Here is a 20,701-nt window from a genome sequence, read left to right on the forward strand (position 1 = left end):
TCAGTTCTTCCACGGAAACCTCACAAAATATCAAATGTTATAGTAGATTGCTATTAAGCGTGCAAGTGCTAGAGGACGCGAAAAACTTCACTGCTTTTTCAGTTTAGAATAAACTCCGATACCTTTTGGTTTATAATTGGTGGCTTATAGAGTGGAAATATCCTCCTCCGAGGATAATAAACGACTTAATTCAGTTTACAGAATCATTTACTTCACCGTTGAATAGAATATCACTTCCAACTTTGAGATCCGATTACAAACTCTACAGCAATCTCCACGCTCTAATAAACCAGAGCAACAAGAATATCAGGGTAAAAGTAGATAACGTCTGAGGAAGCACTGAGAATTAAGACCTCACAAATTCCTCAGAGAAAGTTGAAAATTCGAGGTGGTAACTCCACCGGTCGAGTTGCAAAAGGGTGACCAAATGACAGATTTTAAGAGAGAGTTAACTTCTTACTATCGAACGAATGAACGAAGAGAGATTAGAGTTGAACGTCCCGTCTGCAACGTTGTCGTTAGAGACCGAGCACAAGCTCGGACTGTGAAAAGGGCACGGCCGATTTCCTTCCCCACCCTTGACAAAGGAACCATCCTAGCATTTACGTCGAATGAAACCACGGAAAACCTAAATCTGGGTGGTGTATCCAGACTTGAACAGTCGTGCTCCAGAATGCGAGTCCAGTGTGCTAAGCAGTGCGCCATCTCGTTCTTTAACAGAAAATGAGAAAAGAATAATCACTTATTGTAAACAATTCAACCTAAAACTCACGTTTATTGAGTCTAAAGCCAACCCAGAGACAAGGAAAGCCGGTGTTTACCCTAAACCTGTACTAGATAAACACACATGATACGGCTTATACTGTACTTGTGCAGTTCGCGGAATTTAGTTGTCGTGAACAATTCTTGGGATGCTTGTGCCCCACAGTGTTTTTTTGTTACCGTCAGTACTTATATTTGTAGTCAAATTTGCAGGCTGCCGGCTACGGTGACGTATCAAACCATACGTGCAGCTCAAGATAGGAAGCGTCAGGGAAACAGTGTTTGCACTGTGCAGGCATATACACTGAACTGACAAAAGTCATTGAATGTCTCCTAACATCTTGTCAGACCTCCTTTTGTCCGGCATAGTGAAGCAATTCGACGTGGCACGGATTCAAAAAGTCGTTGGAAGTGCCCTGCAGAAATATTGAGCCATGCTGCCTCTGTATCCGTCTATAAATGCGGAAGTGTTGGTGGTGGAAGATATTGTCACGAAATAACCTCTCAATTATGACCCAGAAATGTTCGATGGGATTAACGTCGGGCGATGTGCGTAGGGAGATCATTCGCTCGAATTGTCCAAAATACCCTTCAAACCAATCGGGAACAATTATGGCCTGGTGACATGTTTGGGAGCATTAAATCCATGACTGCCTGCAGATGGTCTCCAAGTAGCAGAAATAACCATTTCAAGTCAATGATCGGTTCAGCTGGACCAGAGAACCCAGTACATTGCATGTAAACACAACCCATACCATTATGGAGCCAGCAGTATCTTGCACATTGCCTTGTTGACAACTTAGGTCCATAGCTTCGTTGGTCTGCGCCACACTCGAAACATACCATCAGCTCTTACAAACAGAAATCCGGTCTCATCTGACCAGGTCACGGTTTTCCAATCGTCTGCGTCCGGCCATCCAAATTTAGGTTTTCTGTGATTTCCCTAAATCGCTTCAGGCAAATGCTGGGATGGTACCTTGAAAGGACACGGCCGATTCCCTTCCACATCCATCCCTAATCCGCGCTTGTGCTCCGGTTCTAATGACCTCGCTGTCGACGGGATGTTAAACATTAATCTCCTCCTGCTCCAATCGTCTAGGGTCCAGCCGATATGGTTACGAGTCCACGAGAGGCGCTGCAAGCGATGTCGTGCTGTTAGCAAAGGCTGCTGCTGCCGCCGCAGCACATTAATGCCACATTTCTCTGGACTGTCATAACGGATACTTTCGTCGTACTTTCCACCTTGATTTCTGCTGTTATTTCACGCAGTGTTTCTTGTCTGTTAGCACTGACAACTTACTCAAACGCCAACGCTCTGGGCCGTTAAGTGAAGGCCGTCGGTCTCTGCGTCCATGGTAAGTGATAATTTCTGAAATTTTGTATTTTCGGCACACTCTTGGCACTGTGGATCTCCCAAATAAATATAATGTCTCATGCGTCTAGCTCAAACTACCATTCCGCTTTCAAAGTATGTTACTTACCGTCGTGCGGCCATAATCACGTCGGAAACCTTTTTACGTGAATAACCTGATTAGAAATGACAGCTCTGCCAATATGCTGGCCTTTTGCACCTTATGTATGTGATGCTACCGCCATCTATATATGTGCATATCGCTATCCCACGACACTCGTCACCTCAGTGTATATTGGGCTTGATTGACCTTCGACGACAAAGCCGTGAGTTAGGCATCATTGTTGGGTGTGTTCCGCCTATTACGGTTTAAGGCATTATAACGCTATACTAGTTTCTGATGCGAAAAATGCTTGGTCTTACTTATGTTTCATTACTTTAGGGTTATTGGAACAACGCTTTAGAAAACAAACTTTCTTCATATTATAGACTAACTGAAGAAGCAATTCCAAAATATTCTTGAACCCGTTCTATTGATTATTAAAATTTTTAGATAAAGGAACAAGTATTTAACTCTCTCTCTATCTCTCACTCACTCACTCTCACTCTCTCTCTCTCTCTCTCTCTCTCTCTCTCTCTCTCTCTCTCTCTCTCTCTCTCTCTCACACACACACACACACACACACACACACAGAGAGAGAGAGAGAGAGAGAGAGAGAGAGAGAGAGAGAGAGAGAGGCGGGATTGAAATGTATGCCATTCAATCCTGATTTAAGGTTCCTTTCTTTCGGCCCTCTATCACTTTGAACAAGTCCACGCTCTATTTCCTTAGTCTTTCTTCCGCAACAGAGCTTGTGCACTATCACAAATAACGTAAGTTCTCGAAAGCACCTGACTCTCTCTTTCCGCCCTTCTGTTTAATGTCGTGCGTGCCTCACAGTAAGGGCGCATACGAACTCCTCCGTTCTCTCAGGAGACGGTGACGCGCGTGGGAAGCGGCTTCTTTTGTGAGCGGATAAGGCCGGCCGGCCTGCTTGCAGCCCGCGGCGTGAGCTATCTGCGGCGTGTCCACGCACGCTATCTGGCAGTGGCGCCGGGTCCCTGTGTTGTCGCGCCGGCCAGCGGCGACTCTGCAATGCGGCGCGACTGGGCGGCTCGCCAGCCTGCTTGCACGCTTCTACCACTGTGGTTTGCGTCTAACAAGACGCGTGCCCACGGGGACCAGGGAGGGACGAGTGACTGACAAGACGAAAAAAAAAAAAAAACCCTTCCGTTCAGGCGCACGGTTCTACTGTACAATGTAGCTTCATAGCATTGACTGACAAGTCCACACAGTGTGACTCTTCCTCAACAGCCAGAGCCTCAGCTGTGAAGCTGCTTGCAGAAATGTCAGCATAAGATGCTACAAATTAAGCAAAGAGGCTAAGTAAGTGGTGCCATCACTCGAGAAAGAAATTTTTTTCTGTACTACGAAAGTGCTCGATCTTCTCTCCTTTATTGTTGCACCTATTGGGTAGCTATGACAGATGACTTACCAAACTAGTCTCCTCTATTTTACGACATATTCGTCAGCAGTATTTAAATCATTGGTAAGGGCAAGGCTTCTTATAATCATTTATTAGCCAGCCGCAGTGGCCGAGCGATTCTAAGCGCTTCAGTCTGGAACCGCGCGACCGCTACGGTCGCCGGTTAGAATCCTGCCTCGGGCATCGATGTGTATGGCGTCATTAGGGAACTGATGACCTCAGATGTTAAGTCCCATAGTGCTCAGAGCCATTCGAACCATTTGTCATTTATTAAGCGAAGTCCAGTGCGAGATCAGTGACTTTATTTGAACATAATTGTGCGAAATACTGTGTTTTTGTGCATGTTAGATCATTATTTATAGTTGGCGAATAATTTTTTTAGTATTAGGGCTCCACTTAGATTGAGACCATGACTGTTGTTTCAGTTTCGCTAGTCCTCCGCACCATCCTCTCTCTCGAGTACTCTTATACAAATATTTTTCGTGCATTTTGTTCACTTTCCTGAAACAATACGTTTAGGTTCACAACAGGGACAAATATTTCGCCAGTACTGAACTTTATTTCTGGCAATTTCTTAGGCAGTTTCTGTTATCATCATTGACTGCTTCTTTGCAACTTTGCGATAAATTCGCCGTTCGTGTATTAAATAATCGGCAGTTTTGACTGTTTCTGTGGTTACTTTTCTGTTTCGCACTAAAATGAGAAAAAGAACATCATCTACCGCGGACGAGATGCATTTTTATCTCGTTGCCTCAGTCATTTAATAATTAATGAAACAGATATTTTTGTTGCTTATTTTCCTCTAACAGGATGGGCAAAGTAAGATCAGAGGGCGAGGTGGATGCAATGGCATATCTTCTCTAACAGGATCGTGACGAACCAAACACTGTAGTGTAGAGGAATCTTGGGATTGTGTCATCTTTCAAGAAGTGACGACATGCGTGAGAACTGAAGTGGAAAGTAGGTGAAGAACGTAAGCAAGCGATTTCGATGTTTCTTTGATATATTATTTCTCCCTGTTTGATAAATAACAATTATGTATTCTGTTAGAAAATGTTTCTCGATTTAATTTTTATACTGAGAAGAACCTGAAAAATCTGCTCATTCGTTGCCTGTCTCATCTGTTGTCTGCGGTCGATAGCGGCCTTCCTCCCGTATCATCGCCGTCACCGTCTGCGGCGTTCGTCGATAAGTCGGCACGTTTCACTATCGTTGGACGTGACACTACATTTGGTCCACATACGCCCAGAATTTCACCGTGAATCTCTGTGCAATTTAGACGTTTTACCCTCAAGAATCGTACTGTCCCCCGTACTGCAACGATGGAGTGCGCTTCCGGTTGCCGTGCCATTTTAGTCTCAAACTGTGATACACCTGTTATTCTTATCGCAGCACAACTGTGTGTAAGAGAAACCAGGAACATGTACCCTCTTCTGACAATCAGCCGCTGTTGTCGCGCAATTGCCTTAGCGGGGGACGACATGTGTAACTTACTTTCTGAAGTTTCTACGTAGAAACCTTCATCTGTGTTAAAGTGGTTCGTCATTTTGTTTATTCAAAAGTTTTTATACCCATTATCATCTGAGAACTAAAATCACACAGGGTTTCGAACCGATGTTTCCACATTTCCTTTACTGGGTGTTCTAAATTTTTTACTAGGTTTATTGCACTGGAAGATAACAATTGTGTTAAAATCCAGGCATGTGTAGAAGCAGCGTTTCCTGGTAGTCTCATCAGGACCGACAGAAATAGCTTCACCTTATCATGTTTGATTTGTTCAACGTCTGTGATAAGCGGGCTTGCTTGTAACAATAGAGCATTCATTTTGTGTCGTCACTTGATACTAGCCTGCATCACGCACACCGTGCCAGCTATGCATTATCTTCAGTCGTTGCATACTCACATACTTACCTCGTGTGTGTTTTCTCGCTTCGAGGCACTCTATTGCCTTCCGACTAAGCAGTTGTCGGAAAGGTTTCTGCAAGAACAGTCTATACAGAGTGTTTGACAAACAGAACTACCTGAATTAAAGTGGATAAACTAGACTTTTAGAAAGACATTCTATGTCGTTTAGATATGGAACGCGTATTGTAATGAATTATTTCTGTGTTAAGAGTGTAGAGGAGCTTAAAGATGACTCAAACTTCTTGCTGCATGTTCTCTCAGATCCGAAACTTCGTCTCATGCAGGGACAGACGTTGGCTTGTGACTCGATTTGAATCTACAGTTCTGGCGACCTGTTTCAAAATTTATCCGGGCCAGAAAGCGAGCTTGCATTGCTGAAGTGACATAACATGCTGGTTTGCCGCATAGCTTCAGTCTCTCAGAAAATTTAATCGCGCTAACTACCTACCTTTTTATACTTCATACACCAACCGCTAGCACAGGTTGCTTTTACTGTATTATTAGCTGTTTACACGGCAAAGGATGCTGCGCTTGTCATTACGTCATTTTTTTAAGCAAAGTGTGTCCAGCTGACTTGATAATAATACCATATTTAATTCAGCTGTTCATGAATATTACGAAAATAAGCAACCCAGGATTTTCGCACCAAACAACCGGCTTCGGGTAATATCGGTATTTTTCTCTCCATAATTCGTTCTTGCCTTACGCCCGAATGTTGCTTTACTTGTTATGTTTAACCAACGATTTTATCACGAACTACATTTTCATTGATAGTAATTAGCGAAAGAGTTCAGGTTGGTGAGAAACGTCAGGTCAGTTCTGCAGGTGTTGGGACTAGATCTAATTCGCTTGTTACATGGGGAATCATTGAGGTGACATTATGTGCCATTTTTTATTAGAAACACTTTAAGTAAAGCCTGTTCAAAACTTTTTTGAAAAAAAGCGAGGTAGCCGATATTTGAGTTTACACATTATTTACTGCATGTTGAAGAGCATTAAATTGCTGAGATTGCTGACGACGACTTTATTCCAAGATGTGTACAAAGAGGAATTGTCAAGATTCAGGAATACGAAAGGAACAATCTTTGAAGCGAAGAAAGTCTCGTAAACGTGGTCTCTACAACGCATACCTTAAGAGGTACGAGCACCTGTTCGTCTCCGCTGCTGTGAAACACATCTCTTCTACTGAACAAGTACCTCATAGCTCTTAAGGTATGCGTTTTAGAGTCCACGTTTTCCAAATAATTTTACCTGTTTTGGTCAATATCACCTAATTCCCAAAAATTGAAAGCAAATAGCTTTCAGTAGAAGAGATTCGTTTCACAGTTGGAAGTTGAAATGGTCCTCATAGCTCTTAAGATATTCATTTGAAGGCATTCGTTTGCTTCGAATGACTGTTGCTGTCAAATCTCTGAATACTGTACACTCCTCCTGGGACACCCTGAAGAACATGGTTTTAATTACCATTTTACTAGTTTGGAAAGATCAATGTAAATATTCTTCTAGAAAAAAAATTAAGACTTGAAAATCCTCGTGTGGATTGTTCAGAAGTAGAAGACGGAAGTGAAGCAGGTATCTCGTGTCGTTAATTGTATTCTGGGCGGTGTAACGGCTCACGAGATTTTTGTCACGGGACACCGAGAAGTGGAGTAGCCACAGATTCGAAGAGCTTAAGAACTCTGACAGGAACTTTTTGTTTAACATCATGCAGCAACATCAGAAATCAGTGGAAATCATTCATGCAAGGTGCTGTCAATACTTTTGCCGTTGGCTGTAACTCTCGCGTGTGATTTCCAGCAGAGAAAGCTTTGTTCTTGGTCTAATGCATTAAATATGATTCAGTGTACTTTGTCCTCGACGAAACCAGTGAGGAATAGGTGACAGTGACAGTACAGATGACTGCAGGGTGAATTTCGTACAATGTAGTATTTATCTGCATGACGTTCGGACGTGGATAGGCGGTGCATTTTGTCTTCCTAGGTGCAGCAGCGTGGAAAGACAATGCCGTTAAATAGTCGAAGATTGGCAGTTATTTCGTTTATTGCGAGTAGTCGATATCCATCTCTCTCTCCGTGTGTGTGTGTGTGTGTGTGTGTGTGTGTGTGTGTGTGTGTGTGTGTGTGTGTGTGTCTTTCGACCACCGGAGTAAAACTTTGCTCTGTTGATCGCTCAATATTACGGAATATAAACGTCATCTTTACGTTAAAGGGAGTACATAAAGTGATGTGGATATAAAATGTCGATTTTTATTTTTATGGAAAATTGTTGTTTGATGTTTTCTCTTTACTTTGATTTATGCTTCGTTGATTTTGGAGGATTTTAAGTATATTTAATTTCTTTAGAAATAATTTACTGCACAAGTAATTTCTGAAGATTCGATGAGCAATTGCTCAGTTACGACAAGATACATGGGTAACAGTTTACTCTAGAAGGCGATGATTTATGTTGATTTATAGTAAACATCGTGCTGCATAGGTTGGCTACATTGGTTGTTGTGATATCAGTTCCTGTTTGTGGTATAATACGTGGTATCATCCACCTTTCGTAAGGCGCATTACACTTTTTGTTTGTACCTTTGGACTTACTGTTCATTGAGCTGTTTTTCTCTCTTTAATATGACTCTACCACAGGGAATATTCAAGAAGAGAAGAAATAAGGGAAATAGTCTACAGATAATGTCCTGTTAGAAGTTTACATCCAGAGAATGAGGTTAGGGCAAGCAACACTGAACAAAGTTCTTCACCGCCAAGTGCTTTCAAGAAGCAGCTTGTGAACATCAATAGTGTGTACAGTGAAACCAATGCCATTGATAGCAGTTTAATATTAGGTTTCAGTGTACTAAGAACAATGATTAATCAAATTGCATGCTGTAATTTGTGTGGAGGAGAGAGAATAATATCTGGAAATGTCTTCAAAACAAACGGTTCAGTTCTTAGTTTGGAAGTCTTGTTAGAGTTGTGTGAGTAAGAAAGAATTTTGGACATCCGAAAAGTGTAAAAACAATAACCTTTTTGAGACAAACGCCAGATGTTTCTATTGGGCCGAGTTGCATTGATAAAGGCCAAAAGGGCTGGGAAAACTTTGCATGCTCATATGAATCTGTCATGACCCCCCCCCCCCCCCCCCTTACAAATGTTTCATAATAGACGGATGCTGAAGGGGAAACAGTAAGAGTAATTGCAGAAGAAACAATGAAATGATCGAAGGGCATTGTTGGCCGCCGTGTGCAAGTCTTATTTCAGTTGACGCCACATTGGGCGACTTGCGTGTAGGTGATGAGGATGAAATGATGATGAGGACAACACAACACCCAGTCCACGAGCGGAGAAAATCTCCAACCCAGCCTGGAACCAAACCCGGGCCCGCTGCGTGTGAGGCAAGCACGCTGCCATGCAGCTAAGCAGGCGGACATTGCAAAAGAATCAATGAAATCTACAACAGTGGAAGCAACTAAAGAAAATAATGGTAACAACGACATTTTCGTAGCATTTGACGGATCGCGGCAGAAAAGAAGCCACCACTCTAAAAATTTTTGTGCAGCTGCCCTAAGTATTGGTACTGGGGAGGTGCTTGATACTGAAGTAATGTCAAAACATTGTCATAGATGCACAAAAGAAAAAAATTACGTGAACGCAGCTATCAGAAAACATGTGAGGGATCCAGTGGAAGAATGGAAAGTGCCTCAGCTGTGAAGATCTTTCGTCGCTCTCAAGAACAACGTGGGTTTCGCTATGCTAAATTCATTGGTGATACTGATTCCAGTTTTTTCAACTCAATAAGCGACAACAAGCCTTATGATGACCTAACACGGCAAAAGCTAGGATGTGTCTTGTCATGTGCAGGAACGACTGGGTACCCAACAGGGTGAAATCAGGCGGAACTTTTCTAACAAAAAGCTTTAAGATGGCAAGACTATTAGAGGACGTTTGACTGACAAAACCACCAATCACCTAAGTGAATACTAGGCCAAGCTGTTAGAAGGGATACAAACAACCTGGAAGGAATGAGAAAAGCAGTATGGGCAACGTTTTTACAAACGACGTCAAGTGATGAGAAGCTACTACACTACCTTCAATTGACTGGTGTAAATACCGCAAAACTGAGGCAGCAGGAACCGAATCTACCAGTATGAACATAGACCCTTAAGCTGTTGGAGCAGTAATGAAGCCACTGTATGGAGATCTAGCACATCCAGATCTTCTGAAGAAATGCTTCACTGGAGAAACACAAAATGCAAAAGTAAATGAGTCTTTCAATGTTTTATGGACCAAGGTGCGCAAAAACCTATTTGTGGGCTTGAAAACTGCGAAGATTTTGATCAGTGATGCTGTGATCGCCTACAGTAATGTAAATGCAGACTTAAGCAATTCAGAGCTAAATTTGGCCGTAATACGGGAGTAATGCTACAAGAACTGGATAGAGAGCGAGTCTCCAAGGCAGAAATTGTGATCGTAAATAAAAGACAAATAACAAGATCCTTGAGACAGGGAGAAAGGGACTGCATCTTGTTGATTCTCAAGAATATTACGAAGTTGTAGTGTTTCAGTCTGGCTCTTCATTCTATAGTGAGTTTTCCTTCACTTCATTGGTGTGCTGCTAAAAGATAGTATGCGTGATGGTGTACTGGTTCTCGATAAAGACAGTCTCGCTGCAACTGTACCTTTTTTTTAAACGAACTTCCAGCTTGCTGGAGTAGCTTGGGTCAGCAACTTCTGCTAATCTGTAGAACGATAGAGTCCAAAGTTGCAAATTTTGTTGGTTGGTTGGTTGGTTGGTTGGTTTTTCGGGGGAAGAGACCAAACAGCGAGGTCATCGGTCTCATCGGATTAGGGAAGGACAGGGAAGGAAGTCGGCCGTGCCCTTTCAGAGGAACCTTCCCAGTATTTGCCTGGAGCGATTTAGGAAAATCACGGAAAACCTAAATCAGGATGGCCGGACGCGGGATTGAACCGTCGTCCTCCCGAATGCGAGTCCAGTGTGCTAACCACTGCGCCACCTCGCCCGGTGCAAATTTTGTACTTTTTATTCACTTGATGACTAGTTTCGGGCCGAGACACATTTTCAAGTCGTCGAAACATAGTCGAACATGGCATTTTCGAATGTGTCAAAAATGTGCAATGAACAGCTACAATACGTACATACAGTTGTCTGTATGCAATGTAACTGCCATCTTCGAGTATGTTACGATTATTTGAAAGTGTGCCTCGGCCCGAACCCAATCATCGAGTGAATAAAAATAAAAAATTCACAGCTTTGGACTGGTTTTTCATTCTACTGGTGTATATTTTACCCTGAGGGGAATGACTATCTTATAGTTCCTCAGTGGACGGTGGAGATCTTCCGTAAAGAATGGAAAACTCGAGTGTAGCGTCCAGTTGATACCGTTCTGTTTAATGGCTGACGGGTGTTCAAAGCTGTGATTACCAGTTGTGTTTTATAAAGTACGGATCACTAATCATCGCCGGAGAAGAATCTGTTCCACAGCCGCACGCTTCTTGCACAGAGATTATCATGCAGTTCCAGATCACATTTTATTTTTCACACTGTGTATCTTTTACTGAGTATTCTGAAGTATTTTGGGAAGGGAGATAATTATATACTTCACTAACTTCTTGCCGCTAAGTGGACTTTGTTTTGAAGTCAAGCGTTTACCTGAGACAGGAAGGATTATTGGGCTTATAAGAAATGTAGCCTGAAGGCTATACAAAACTGCAAAGATGTGTGAAGTCCTATAGATTACTAAGCGCTTGACTGGGTAATCCTTAAAGTTGTGACGGGAATAGAAAAGTATAAATGTGCGTCAGACTGGCCAACAAGTTGTTCTACCATGTCTTGTACTTCACTTAATGCAGCAGACTGGTGTTGTATACAAAAAAATCTTTTGTCATTGTAAAACGAAACAACGCAATTATGTAGCTGATTTCTCGCAATTCAGACGAAATATGCTAGGTTACCGCAACAACTTGTTCATATCCGATCAAGTTCCACAAGTTAGATATTCAGTAATGCCAAACGATTTATATAATGTACAAAAGACGGTTCACAATTCTAGAATGAGCTTCTGTAAAGTTTGGAAGGTAGGAGACGAGATACTGGCAGAAGTAAGGCTGTGAGTACCGGGCGTGAGTCGTGCTTCGGTAGCTCAGATGGTAGAGCACTTGCCCGCGAAAGGCAAAGGTCCCGAGTTCGAGTCTCGGTCGGGCACACAGTTTTAATCTTCCAGGAAGTTTCGGTTCACAATTCTGTTTTACGAACTACGGTTAAGTTGGTAAAAGTTATGGCTCTCCTTGACGTCAGTGGGGTAACCTTTTCAGAACCAGTGCCAGATACTTCACGAAGTCTTCTCGCCCTTCCTGCATGACTTCCGAAAAGGCCACGGCCGATTTCCTTTCCCGCCCCGATCTTTACTTCCATGTCTAACGACGTCGTTGTCGACGAAACTTTTTTTTTTTTTGTCTTTCTCCCGCATTGGCGCATGGTCGACATGGTTATAAACTGATGTGGCATGGTTAATTGAAGGGATGACCGAATGCCCTTCCTGTCGCCATCTCGTTCCCCGCCCCCCACCCCCAGAGATGGAACATTTGTATCCTAAGTGTCTGCGTATAGTGTTATTCGTGTGAAAGTGAGCGAAAGTTTTCTAGATGTTTACGAATCGTTTAACGGAGGTGGGACGTAGGTACCAGCTTGGGAATGTGGGAAACAGTCTAAAAACGACATCCAGGTTGTCCGGCGCACCGACCCTCGTCGGTAATCCGCCGGGCGGATTCGATCCGCTGCTGGTGCACCTCCCCATCCGGAAGCGACGCTTTAACACGCACCTCTATCCAGGCGGGTCGTCCTTGACGAAACGTGAAATACGTATCTTCCTTCCTTTTTCCATCGTGGCGCCGCTCTCGAGAATTCAGAGATGAAAGTTAGGAAGAGGACGAACAGGTATAGGCGTGTGTGTTTCACGGTAAGCTTCCTGACAAAAAAAAGTGGAACATACAGAAGGGGAGGAAGAAACAAAATGAACCTTTGAGTTGCGAAGTTATGTGATGTTCTTTTGGTGATTACAAAATCGACTCAAATTAACAAAGAATTTGGCAGTATGAGCCCGCAAATCATTATGACGTTGCTTCGCCTCTGGCCTGGTTGTAAGCGATTTTTGTGGTAGAAAGAGCATCATAGCATCATAAAGACGTTGTATCCTCGCCTGGGGCAGGCTGGCCAACAGTTACTGGTGCTTGGTATTCTAGATACTAGCCATGGGACGGAGTTGACGCCAGAGCGGAGCCCACATATTTTCTGTCGGGGGCAGATCTGGTTATATTGCTAGCCACGGAAGTACGTCAGTATCGCGCAGACAGTTCATAGGGACCCGAGCTATGAGTGGACGAGCACTGTCCTATTGAAAAGCGGCACAACGATGCAGTCGCGTGAGAGGAAACAAATGAAGACACAGGATGTCCGTGACGTAACGTTGTGCCATCTGAGTTCCGTCAGTCACTACCAGCCGTGACCTGGAGTCATACCCGATGGCTCCCCACACCTTGGAACTAGGAACAACAATTAAAAGTTGGCCCCTCTCTATAGGTCGCCTCCATACTCGTTGCGATGGTCATCCGGGGCAGAACAGAACCGCGTTTCATCCGCACACAATGCGACGCCATTCATCAGCAGTCCATACTTGCCCACGGCGCCGCTCCGAACGCAGACGTTTGTGTTAAACGGTCCGGTAACTCCCCAGCCCAGATGCTGCTAGTTTCGCACCAGTCGGCAGAGTGCTGCAGGGAATCCATGGCAGGTGCAAATATATGAAGGGATTATGGTGTGCTTGGCGCACAATACGGCGACCCTCCGTTGTGCTGGTCAGATGTGGTCGACCGCAACCTCGACAACGAGTAAGCCTTCTCTCATGTTCCCATGCAGTCTAATATCGGGCTACTGAAACATCCGAATGCCCTACGAGTCTGAATTTTGCACAGTTGTACCAGATGACCAAATGGAAAGGTATAAGGATGCCTCATTCAAACTGTTAGGTGCTGATAACATGTACGCGTGTGAGACAGAGTTATGTCCGTGTCCTTCATAGTGTTCACTCAACATCTGACGCTGTTTATGTTCCTTATGTACCCTACAAGGCTTAGTAACAATAATAAACACGAACAACACTAATGCACTCTGAGAGTCGTTGTGTCTGTTACAGAGAACTAAAGCAGTAATTATCTACATATCCCCGAATAATGAGTGAGTGCGTGTACGAAGTTACTTCAACGTTGCACCAAGTCTTCTGGGTGTTCCACATTTTAGTCAGGCGGTCGCACCGTGAACACTGTCACCTGGGCATGCAATTGGCAAAAACTTCAGCTGCGCACTGGCCGTCTCTACTAAAACAGACTTGTTTGATGTTCCATGGACGTATATTTTTTCTTACAGCTATCAAATGAAGATACCCATGTCGATGCCGTTCTCCGACATAGGCATTCTCGTATGTTACAGTTTCGCTAGGGACAGAACTGCAGCTCAAATGGAAGATGATAGAGTTGGAAAAAGGTCGCAGCCTTCTTGAAAGAAAGAACTGCACGGCTTTCGTCATCACATGGTCATGATTTAAGTAAACATAAATCAGCATGGCTGGACAGGGATTCCCCACTTATCTTGAGTCCCCCCCCCCTCCCCCCCCCCTCTCTCTCTGTGTGTGTGTGTGTGTGTGTGTGTGTGTGTGTGTGTGTGTGTGTGTGTTGTTCCAAAGCGAGCTGAACTAATATGTCCAAAAAATATTCGAAAGATAAAAACTTCTTTTTCTTTCTCGTGTGGACTATGAAAATTTCCCAAAGCCTATTAAAAAAAAAGTATTTTTGTATTGTTTTGAATTAGTCGTTTATCCGAAGTAAGAAATCTAGGAATCAGATTATCTCATTTTATAGTTATAGATAATCTTCATAGTGTGTGTCGAGAACAACAGCCTCTTCTTACGAACAAAACAATGTACACTTTGCCGCTGTAAGACTTATTACAGAAGAAACTCGGCCCGAGCAGGCCTTGAAGGCCAAACGGTACCGACCGACCGCCGTGTCATCTTCAGCCCAGAGGCGTCGTTGGATGCGGATATGGAAGGGTCAGCACATCGCTTTCCCGGGCATTGTCAGTTTTCGTGACTGGAGCTAGTTGGCTGGTTCAAATGGCTCTGAGCACTATGGGACTCAACTTCTGAGGTCATCAGTCCCCTAGAACTTAAAACTACTTAAACCTAACTAACCTAAGTGTTGTGACTTGGCAAGACAGCCAAGCCACTATGAGGTAGCCGAAAGGCACGCGTTTAAGCTCACGCAGGCTGGCGTGAGGTCTGGATCAGTTAAAGGAGTTGAGTCTAGTAAAAAAAGTACGTAGCTTCTGGAATACTTAACTTTAATCCATAATTGGTAAACAGCGGTCTGACGGTACATGCATCACAAGATAAATAGCAAAAGATAATGGCGCCTTGCTTGGTCGTAGCAAATGACGTAGCTGAAGGATATGCTAACTATCGTCTCGGCAAATGAGAGCGTAATTTGTCAGTGAACCATCGCTAGCAAAGTCGGCTGTACAACTGGGGCGAGTGCTAGGAAGTCTCTCTAGACCTGCCGTGTGGCGGCGCTCGGTCTGCAATCACTGATAGTGGCGACACGCGGGTCCGACGTATACTAACGGACCGCGGCCGATTTAAAGGCTACCACCTAGCAAGTGTGGTGTCTGGCGGTGACACCACACTAAGGACATCACACACATCCATGCCCAGCCGCTACTTCTCAGTCAAGTATATCTCCTCAATTGGCCTCACAGGGGATGAGTGCACCCCACTTGCCAACAGCGCTCGGCAGACCTGGACTGTGAGCAAAGTGCTACCCAAGCCCTAAGCACTTAACTTCAGGATGTCAAATGAAGCACCTTTCAGCCGTCTAGTTTCCAAACTTATTTTATTTGGCTACCAGTTTTGGTGATTTACTACGCCGTCTTCAGGCCCCTGACCGACGTGTAGGGAGATTCCACCTCTTCTCTGGTCAAAACAGGGGTCAGAAATATTGGTATTAGTAGATTTCTACTTGCTATAGCGATCACTCTAACAACCGAGTCCCGCAACCATCTCTGAAAAGATGGACATACAAAGCGCTTAACTTCCGTGATCTGACGTGAACCGGTGATACTACTCCGGTAAGCCCTTTGAGCTTTGTACGGAAGAGCTATTGTTAAAACCGACGCATTGGCGCTATCTAATGTGTGGAATAAGTACAGCAGGGTCTCTGATGATTCTACAGCCAAATAGTGGGACTTGCTGGCTAGCTAAGAGCGCTAATGCACATACCTGATTTAGCTATGTTGGACACGAGTGCGTGCTAAACAAGGCGGTAACTATAGTCTGATTAAAATTAATTAGCCGGCCGAAGTGGCCGTGCGGTTAAAGGCGCTGCAGTCTGGAACCGCAAGACCGCTACGGTCGCAGGTTCGAATCCTGCCTCGGGCATGAATGTGTGTGATGTCCTTAGGTTAGTTAGGTATAAGTAGTTCTAAGTTCTAGGCTGGGATAGCCATGTTCTTTGTTTACTTTTATATTCTTACTCTAGTGCCGGCATATTTTCAACAGTATTTCATTACTGAATGTTGTAGTCTTCAGTCCGACGACTGGTTTAATGCAGCTCTCTGCGCTTGTCCATCATGTAGCAAATTTCTTCATTTCTGCTTGACTGCTGCGCTGCAACCTACATCCATTCGAACCTGCTACTGTAGTCAAGCCGTGGCCTCCCTGTACAATTTTTACCCTCAGACTCTTCTGCATTCCCAAATTTACGATTCCATAATATCTTAGGGTGTGTCGTATCAACCGCGTCCTTCTTTGTGGCGCGACAAGTGATAAATTTCTTTGTCCTCCAATTCGATTGAGTACCTCATTATCAGTAATGAAACCGACCTCTCGTAGTGATCAGCATTTTCAGGTAGCGCCACATGTCAAAAGCTTATATTCTCTTCCTGTCGGAGAACTATTCACTTCCGCAAAAAGGTACACTCCACACAAGTACCTTCAGGAAAGAACACTTAAATTTATATTCAGTGTTAATGGATTTCTGTTTTTCGCTGTTGACCGATTTCTGCTTTTGAGAAATGGTTCTCTTGCTGTTACCAGTCTACATCTTCATCTGTACATCGCTCACTACTACTTATTTTGCTGCCCTACTTTCAGTATCTCGTTCCCTAATCTAATTAGCTCAGCATCGGCTACTTTGACTAAATTGCACTGCCCTTGTTTCATTATTATGGCCTCCGAAAGAAAAGCGAAAGGCATTCTTCGATCGGCTAAATCGTTCTGGAGGAAGATACGTCTGTTTCTAGTGAGGTAAGCCTATGACAATATGCTAGAATAGAATAACGTAATAATGTTTATCGAGACGTTTACCTGCCGCTCGACATGTCACTGGCATCGGTGTGTGGTGCTGAGTACAGCGTCTTTCAGCTACCTTAAGCTGTCCCAAACGCCGAAGTGTTTATGGACGAGAAGCTGATAGTTTTATAACGTCACAACGTGGAATTTTACGTTGCACGACATTCCGTATCTGAAAGAGTGAAATAGACAAGCTGCACCTCTTCTTCGTGGACGGGCATGTAGGCACTGAGATGCAAATTTTTACGTCACAAGCAGAACTTGGGAGACGCCATACTGGGTTTCACCGTAGCCAGATGAAGCCCATATTTGGTGGGTTTTACGTTATAACTTACACCCTATGTATATAGGCTGTTTCAGAACACCAGGACATTGAGGATTTGTCGAAAACGCGTCGTTAACGGCACAGTTTGTTATAACTGTCAGTGACGTATCAGCTGTTAAAGCCTTCAGGACATATCACGACACACTCGTGTGTAAAAGTTCACGCAATGGAGTAGATAGAGGCACGGGGTTAAGGTGTGAGAGTTCACTGGTACGCGTTCTGTTATCTCCAAACTTTCTTATTCGCCTCGGCGTTTTCTGAAAGGTTACTGAGGTGGCGCGGCGCGCGTTGTTGCAGGTAGCGAGAGCCCGACGACGTACGCGGGTCCGCCGCAGTTCTCGCGGCCGGCGCTGGTGCTGGACATCCCGGCCCCGGCGGACGGCACGGCGCCCAACACCGCCTCCAGCATGGAGCTGCCCAACGAGATCTCGGCGCCCTACGAGGTGCCGCAGTTCCCCATCGAGCAGCTCGAGAAGAAGCTGGCCATGCAGCGCCAGATCACCAGCAGGTCAGTCGAATATACTTCAATTCCGCAAGTGCCGCAAAATCGATTTTCTCGCATAACTTACGCTACCGAGGACTCAGTTTGTGAGGTGCTGTTGCAGACAGCACGTACTAAACCACAGGAAATTGATACAATAAATGAATGAACCGTTCAGTGAAAATTAAAGGAAAGAGCCTGACTCCTGCGAAACTCGTAGTCCTTCGAATATAAACTTTGAGGAACACTCGTGTGTTGTCACTAAAGTTACCGAAGATCTTGACAATGTCAAGATGATCTACGAATAGTTTCCCCGAAAGAAAACCCTGAACAACACATAATGACCGTCACATGAAACCCTCTCCCTCAGGAACACTAACGTTACGTTCATCCACAAAAAGTGACATGTGACGAAGAATACGTATTACATGACAAACATCGCAGTTCATAAATAGAAATAAACTCTTTCTCATGTAGGCAGCTAAAACATTCATTTTGAGCCACGGTTTGTTGTATGGCCGACGCTTTATCCACAGAGGATAGTGCGCCTGCAGGGACTTATGCCTTGTGTGCTCCCCGTGAGACCCACATTCCCAACATGTCCACACCACTACATTCGTAATGCACCTAATAGATGTTTGCCTATCATACTCATTACTCGTGGCAGATTAATCTACCAAGTCCCGTACGAGTTCGGGCATAGCGCGTGCGTTCACAGAAGAAGGTCTATGGCCGGGAAGCCATTTTTAACTATATATGACGGTAGTATCTGTTCCCGAAAGAACCGTTACCGTTGATGACCATGCAGCTGTGCTAGAAAGAAATGATAATTAAATGGACACCCTAGCTGCAAACAGGCGTTTATATACTTCATTGGGGACATGTTGAAAATGTGTGCTCCGACCGGGATCTCCTGCTTACATTTTCAACATGTCCCCAATGAAGTATATCAACGCCTGTTTGCAGCGAGGGTGTCCATTTAATTATCATTTCTTTCTAGGAAAACTGCATGGTCATCAACGGTAACTGTGCTTTCGGGAACAGATACTACCGCCATATATAATATTGTATTGTGATTTTTAAAAATGAATCTGTTTATTGTAAAGTTTACAAATTTTATAAAGTTCGCCAATTATGCAGACAAACGTAATGTTGAAACTTCCTGGCAGATTAAAACTGTGTGCCGGACCGAGACTCGAACTCGGGACCTTTGCCTATAGCGGGCAAGTGCTTTACCAACTCGCCCGCGAAAGGCAAAGGTCCCGAGTTTGAATCTCAGTCCGGCACGCAGTTTTAATCTGCCAGGAAGTTTCATATCAGCGCACACTCCGCTGCAGAGTGAAAATCTCATTCTGGAAACATCCCCCAGGCTGTGGCTAAGCCATGTCGCCGCAATATCCTTTCTTCCAGGAGTGATGGTTTTGCTAGGTTCGCAGGAGAGCTTCTGCAATATTTGGAAGGTAGGAGACGAGGTACTGGCGGAATTATAGCTGTGAGGCCGGGTCGTGAGTCGTGCGTCGTGCTTGGGAAGATCAGTTGGTAGAGCACTTGCCCGCGAAGGGCAAAGGTCCTGAGTTCGAGTCTCGGTCCGGCACACAGTTCTGCCAGGAAGTTTCATATCAGCGCACACTCCGCTGCAGAGTGAAAATCTCATTCTGGAAACGCAATGTTGATGATTTTATGCGTATCTTCCACTTGTCTAATAAAGATGAGCTTCTGTATATGAAATATTATTAGAATTTGTTTCTGTGCTTAGATACAAATACAATTCCTTATGATGTTTAATGCTGCAGGGCACAACAATAATGATTTTTGGACAACATGGTTGTGTAGGTGAATCAGCGATTCGTATGATTAATCAATCGGATTTATTATTATTGCCTTTATGTAGACAGGAGTGACACCACCAGCAGTCGACCAATGGTGTAAGCGCCCAGAAGATCACCCCTACGTCGGGTTGAAACCGGTTGGCGGTATGATGACAATAAATGCGATTAAGACTGTTTTTGAACAATTGACAACGATAATGGTTCGCGGTAGTTAGCCAGTATGATTCAATCACCACAGTTTCGGTACAGGCAGTGTCAATTATATATTTTTCTAAATGAAGGTGTTTTGTTAATAGGCCGAACAGGTGGCGATGGTGATTGTGACGACGATGCAATCAAAAATAGTCCTGCAGTCAAGCAGAGCCATATTGTAGCTCTCCGGCAGACACGTCTTCCTCTTTCAAGCCTTCATGAGTGTTCAAATGACGCCGCCGTAGTGTACGACAATTCAGCAGGCAACCTCCCTTGCTGACAAGCCTTCTTATCGCAAAGCGATAATGCCAGTGTACACAAGCGGCATTACCCCGATGACAGGGCGCTGTTCTGAACTCCACCAAGAATGCGGAGGCACTAGGCATCTATTACAAACGTGGCCTGCCTATTTTGTCTTGAACCGAAGTGCAGGTTAAGTGCCGTAGTCTACTGTATTGTGTGCTTGAAGATGAAAACGTGCTTTAGTGCATAGATTGTTGTACACTGAAAGTGTGATGTCAAATAACTATAAAAGACATAAATCATCAGGCTGATGTTGTCGTTGCAGCAATTATTACCGATAGAATGTAATTCTCGATGTTTGCAGGCTCATTTGTTAAGAGTATTCTTTACAAAACTTCGATATCCTTGTTCTAGTAACGACCCGACAGCCAGTTTTAACCTGTCACATTTCTTTAGTACAGCACATACACCGCCGAGAGTGAAAAATTCTGTCCAAGTTTGTAATGATTTGTATCTTCAGCGACGGGTAATTGGACGAGGAATCCCGAATATTGGGCAAATAGTGGAAGCAATGAGCGATGTTCAAATGTCTGTATTCTTCAATGTCAGCTTTTACTGGTTTATCGACTCTGAAGTTCTTCGTTGAATGTTTCGAACTGCCATTCGTGCTATTGTGCTACCAATGTCGC

The 20,701-nt window shown here is 44.1% G+C and overlaps 1 protein-coding gene across 3 annotated transcripts in view; it reads left to right on the plus strand.

Moving 5' to 3' along the window:
* LOC126480260 (AMP deaminase 2) overlaps positions 1-20,701 on the plus strand; it is a 473,603-nt gene that overhangs the window by 209,786 nt on the left and 243,116 nt on the right. For all 3 annotated transcript variants that reach the window (XM_050103850.1, XM_050103851.1, XM_050103852.1), the window contains exon 2: positions 17,565-17,775. In XM_050103850.1, the coding sequence (XP_049959807.1) occupies positions 17,565-17,775 (211 nt within the window). The remainder of the gene's footprint in view (positions 1-17,564; positions 17,776-20,701) is intronic.

This window comes from Schistocerca serialis, chromosome 1 (assembly GCF_023864345.2).
Source record: "Schistocerca serialis cubense isolate TAMUIC-IGC-003099 chromosome 1, iqSchSeri2.2, whole genome shotgun sequence".
Classification (NCBI taxonomy): Eukaryota; Metazoa; Arthropoda; class Insecta; order Orthoptera; family Acrididae; genus Schistocerca; species Schistocerca serialis.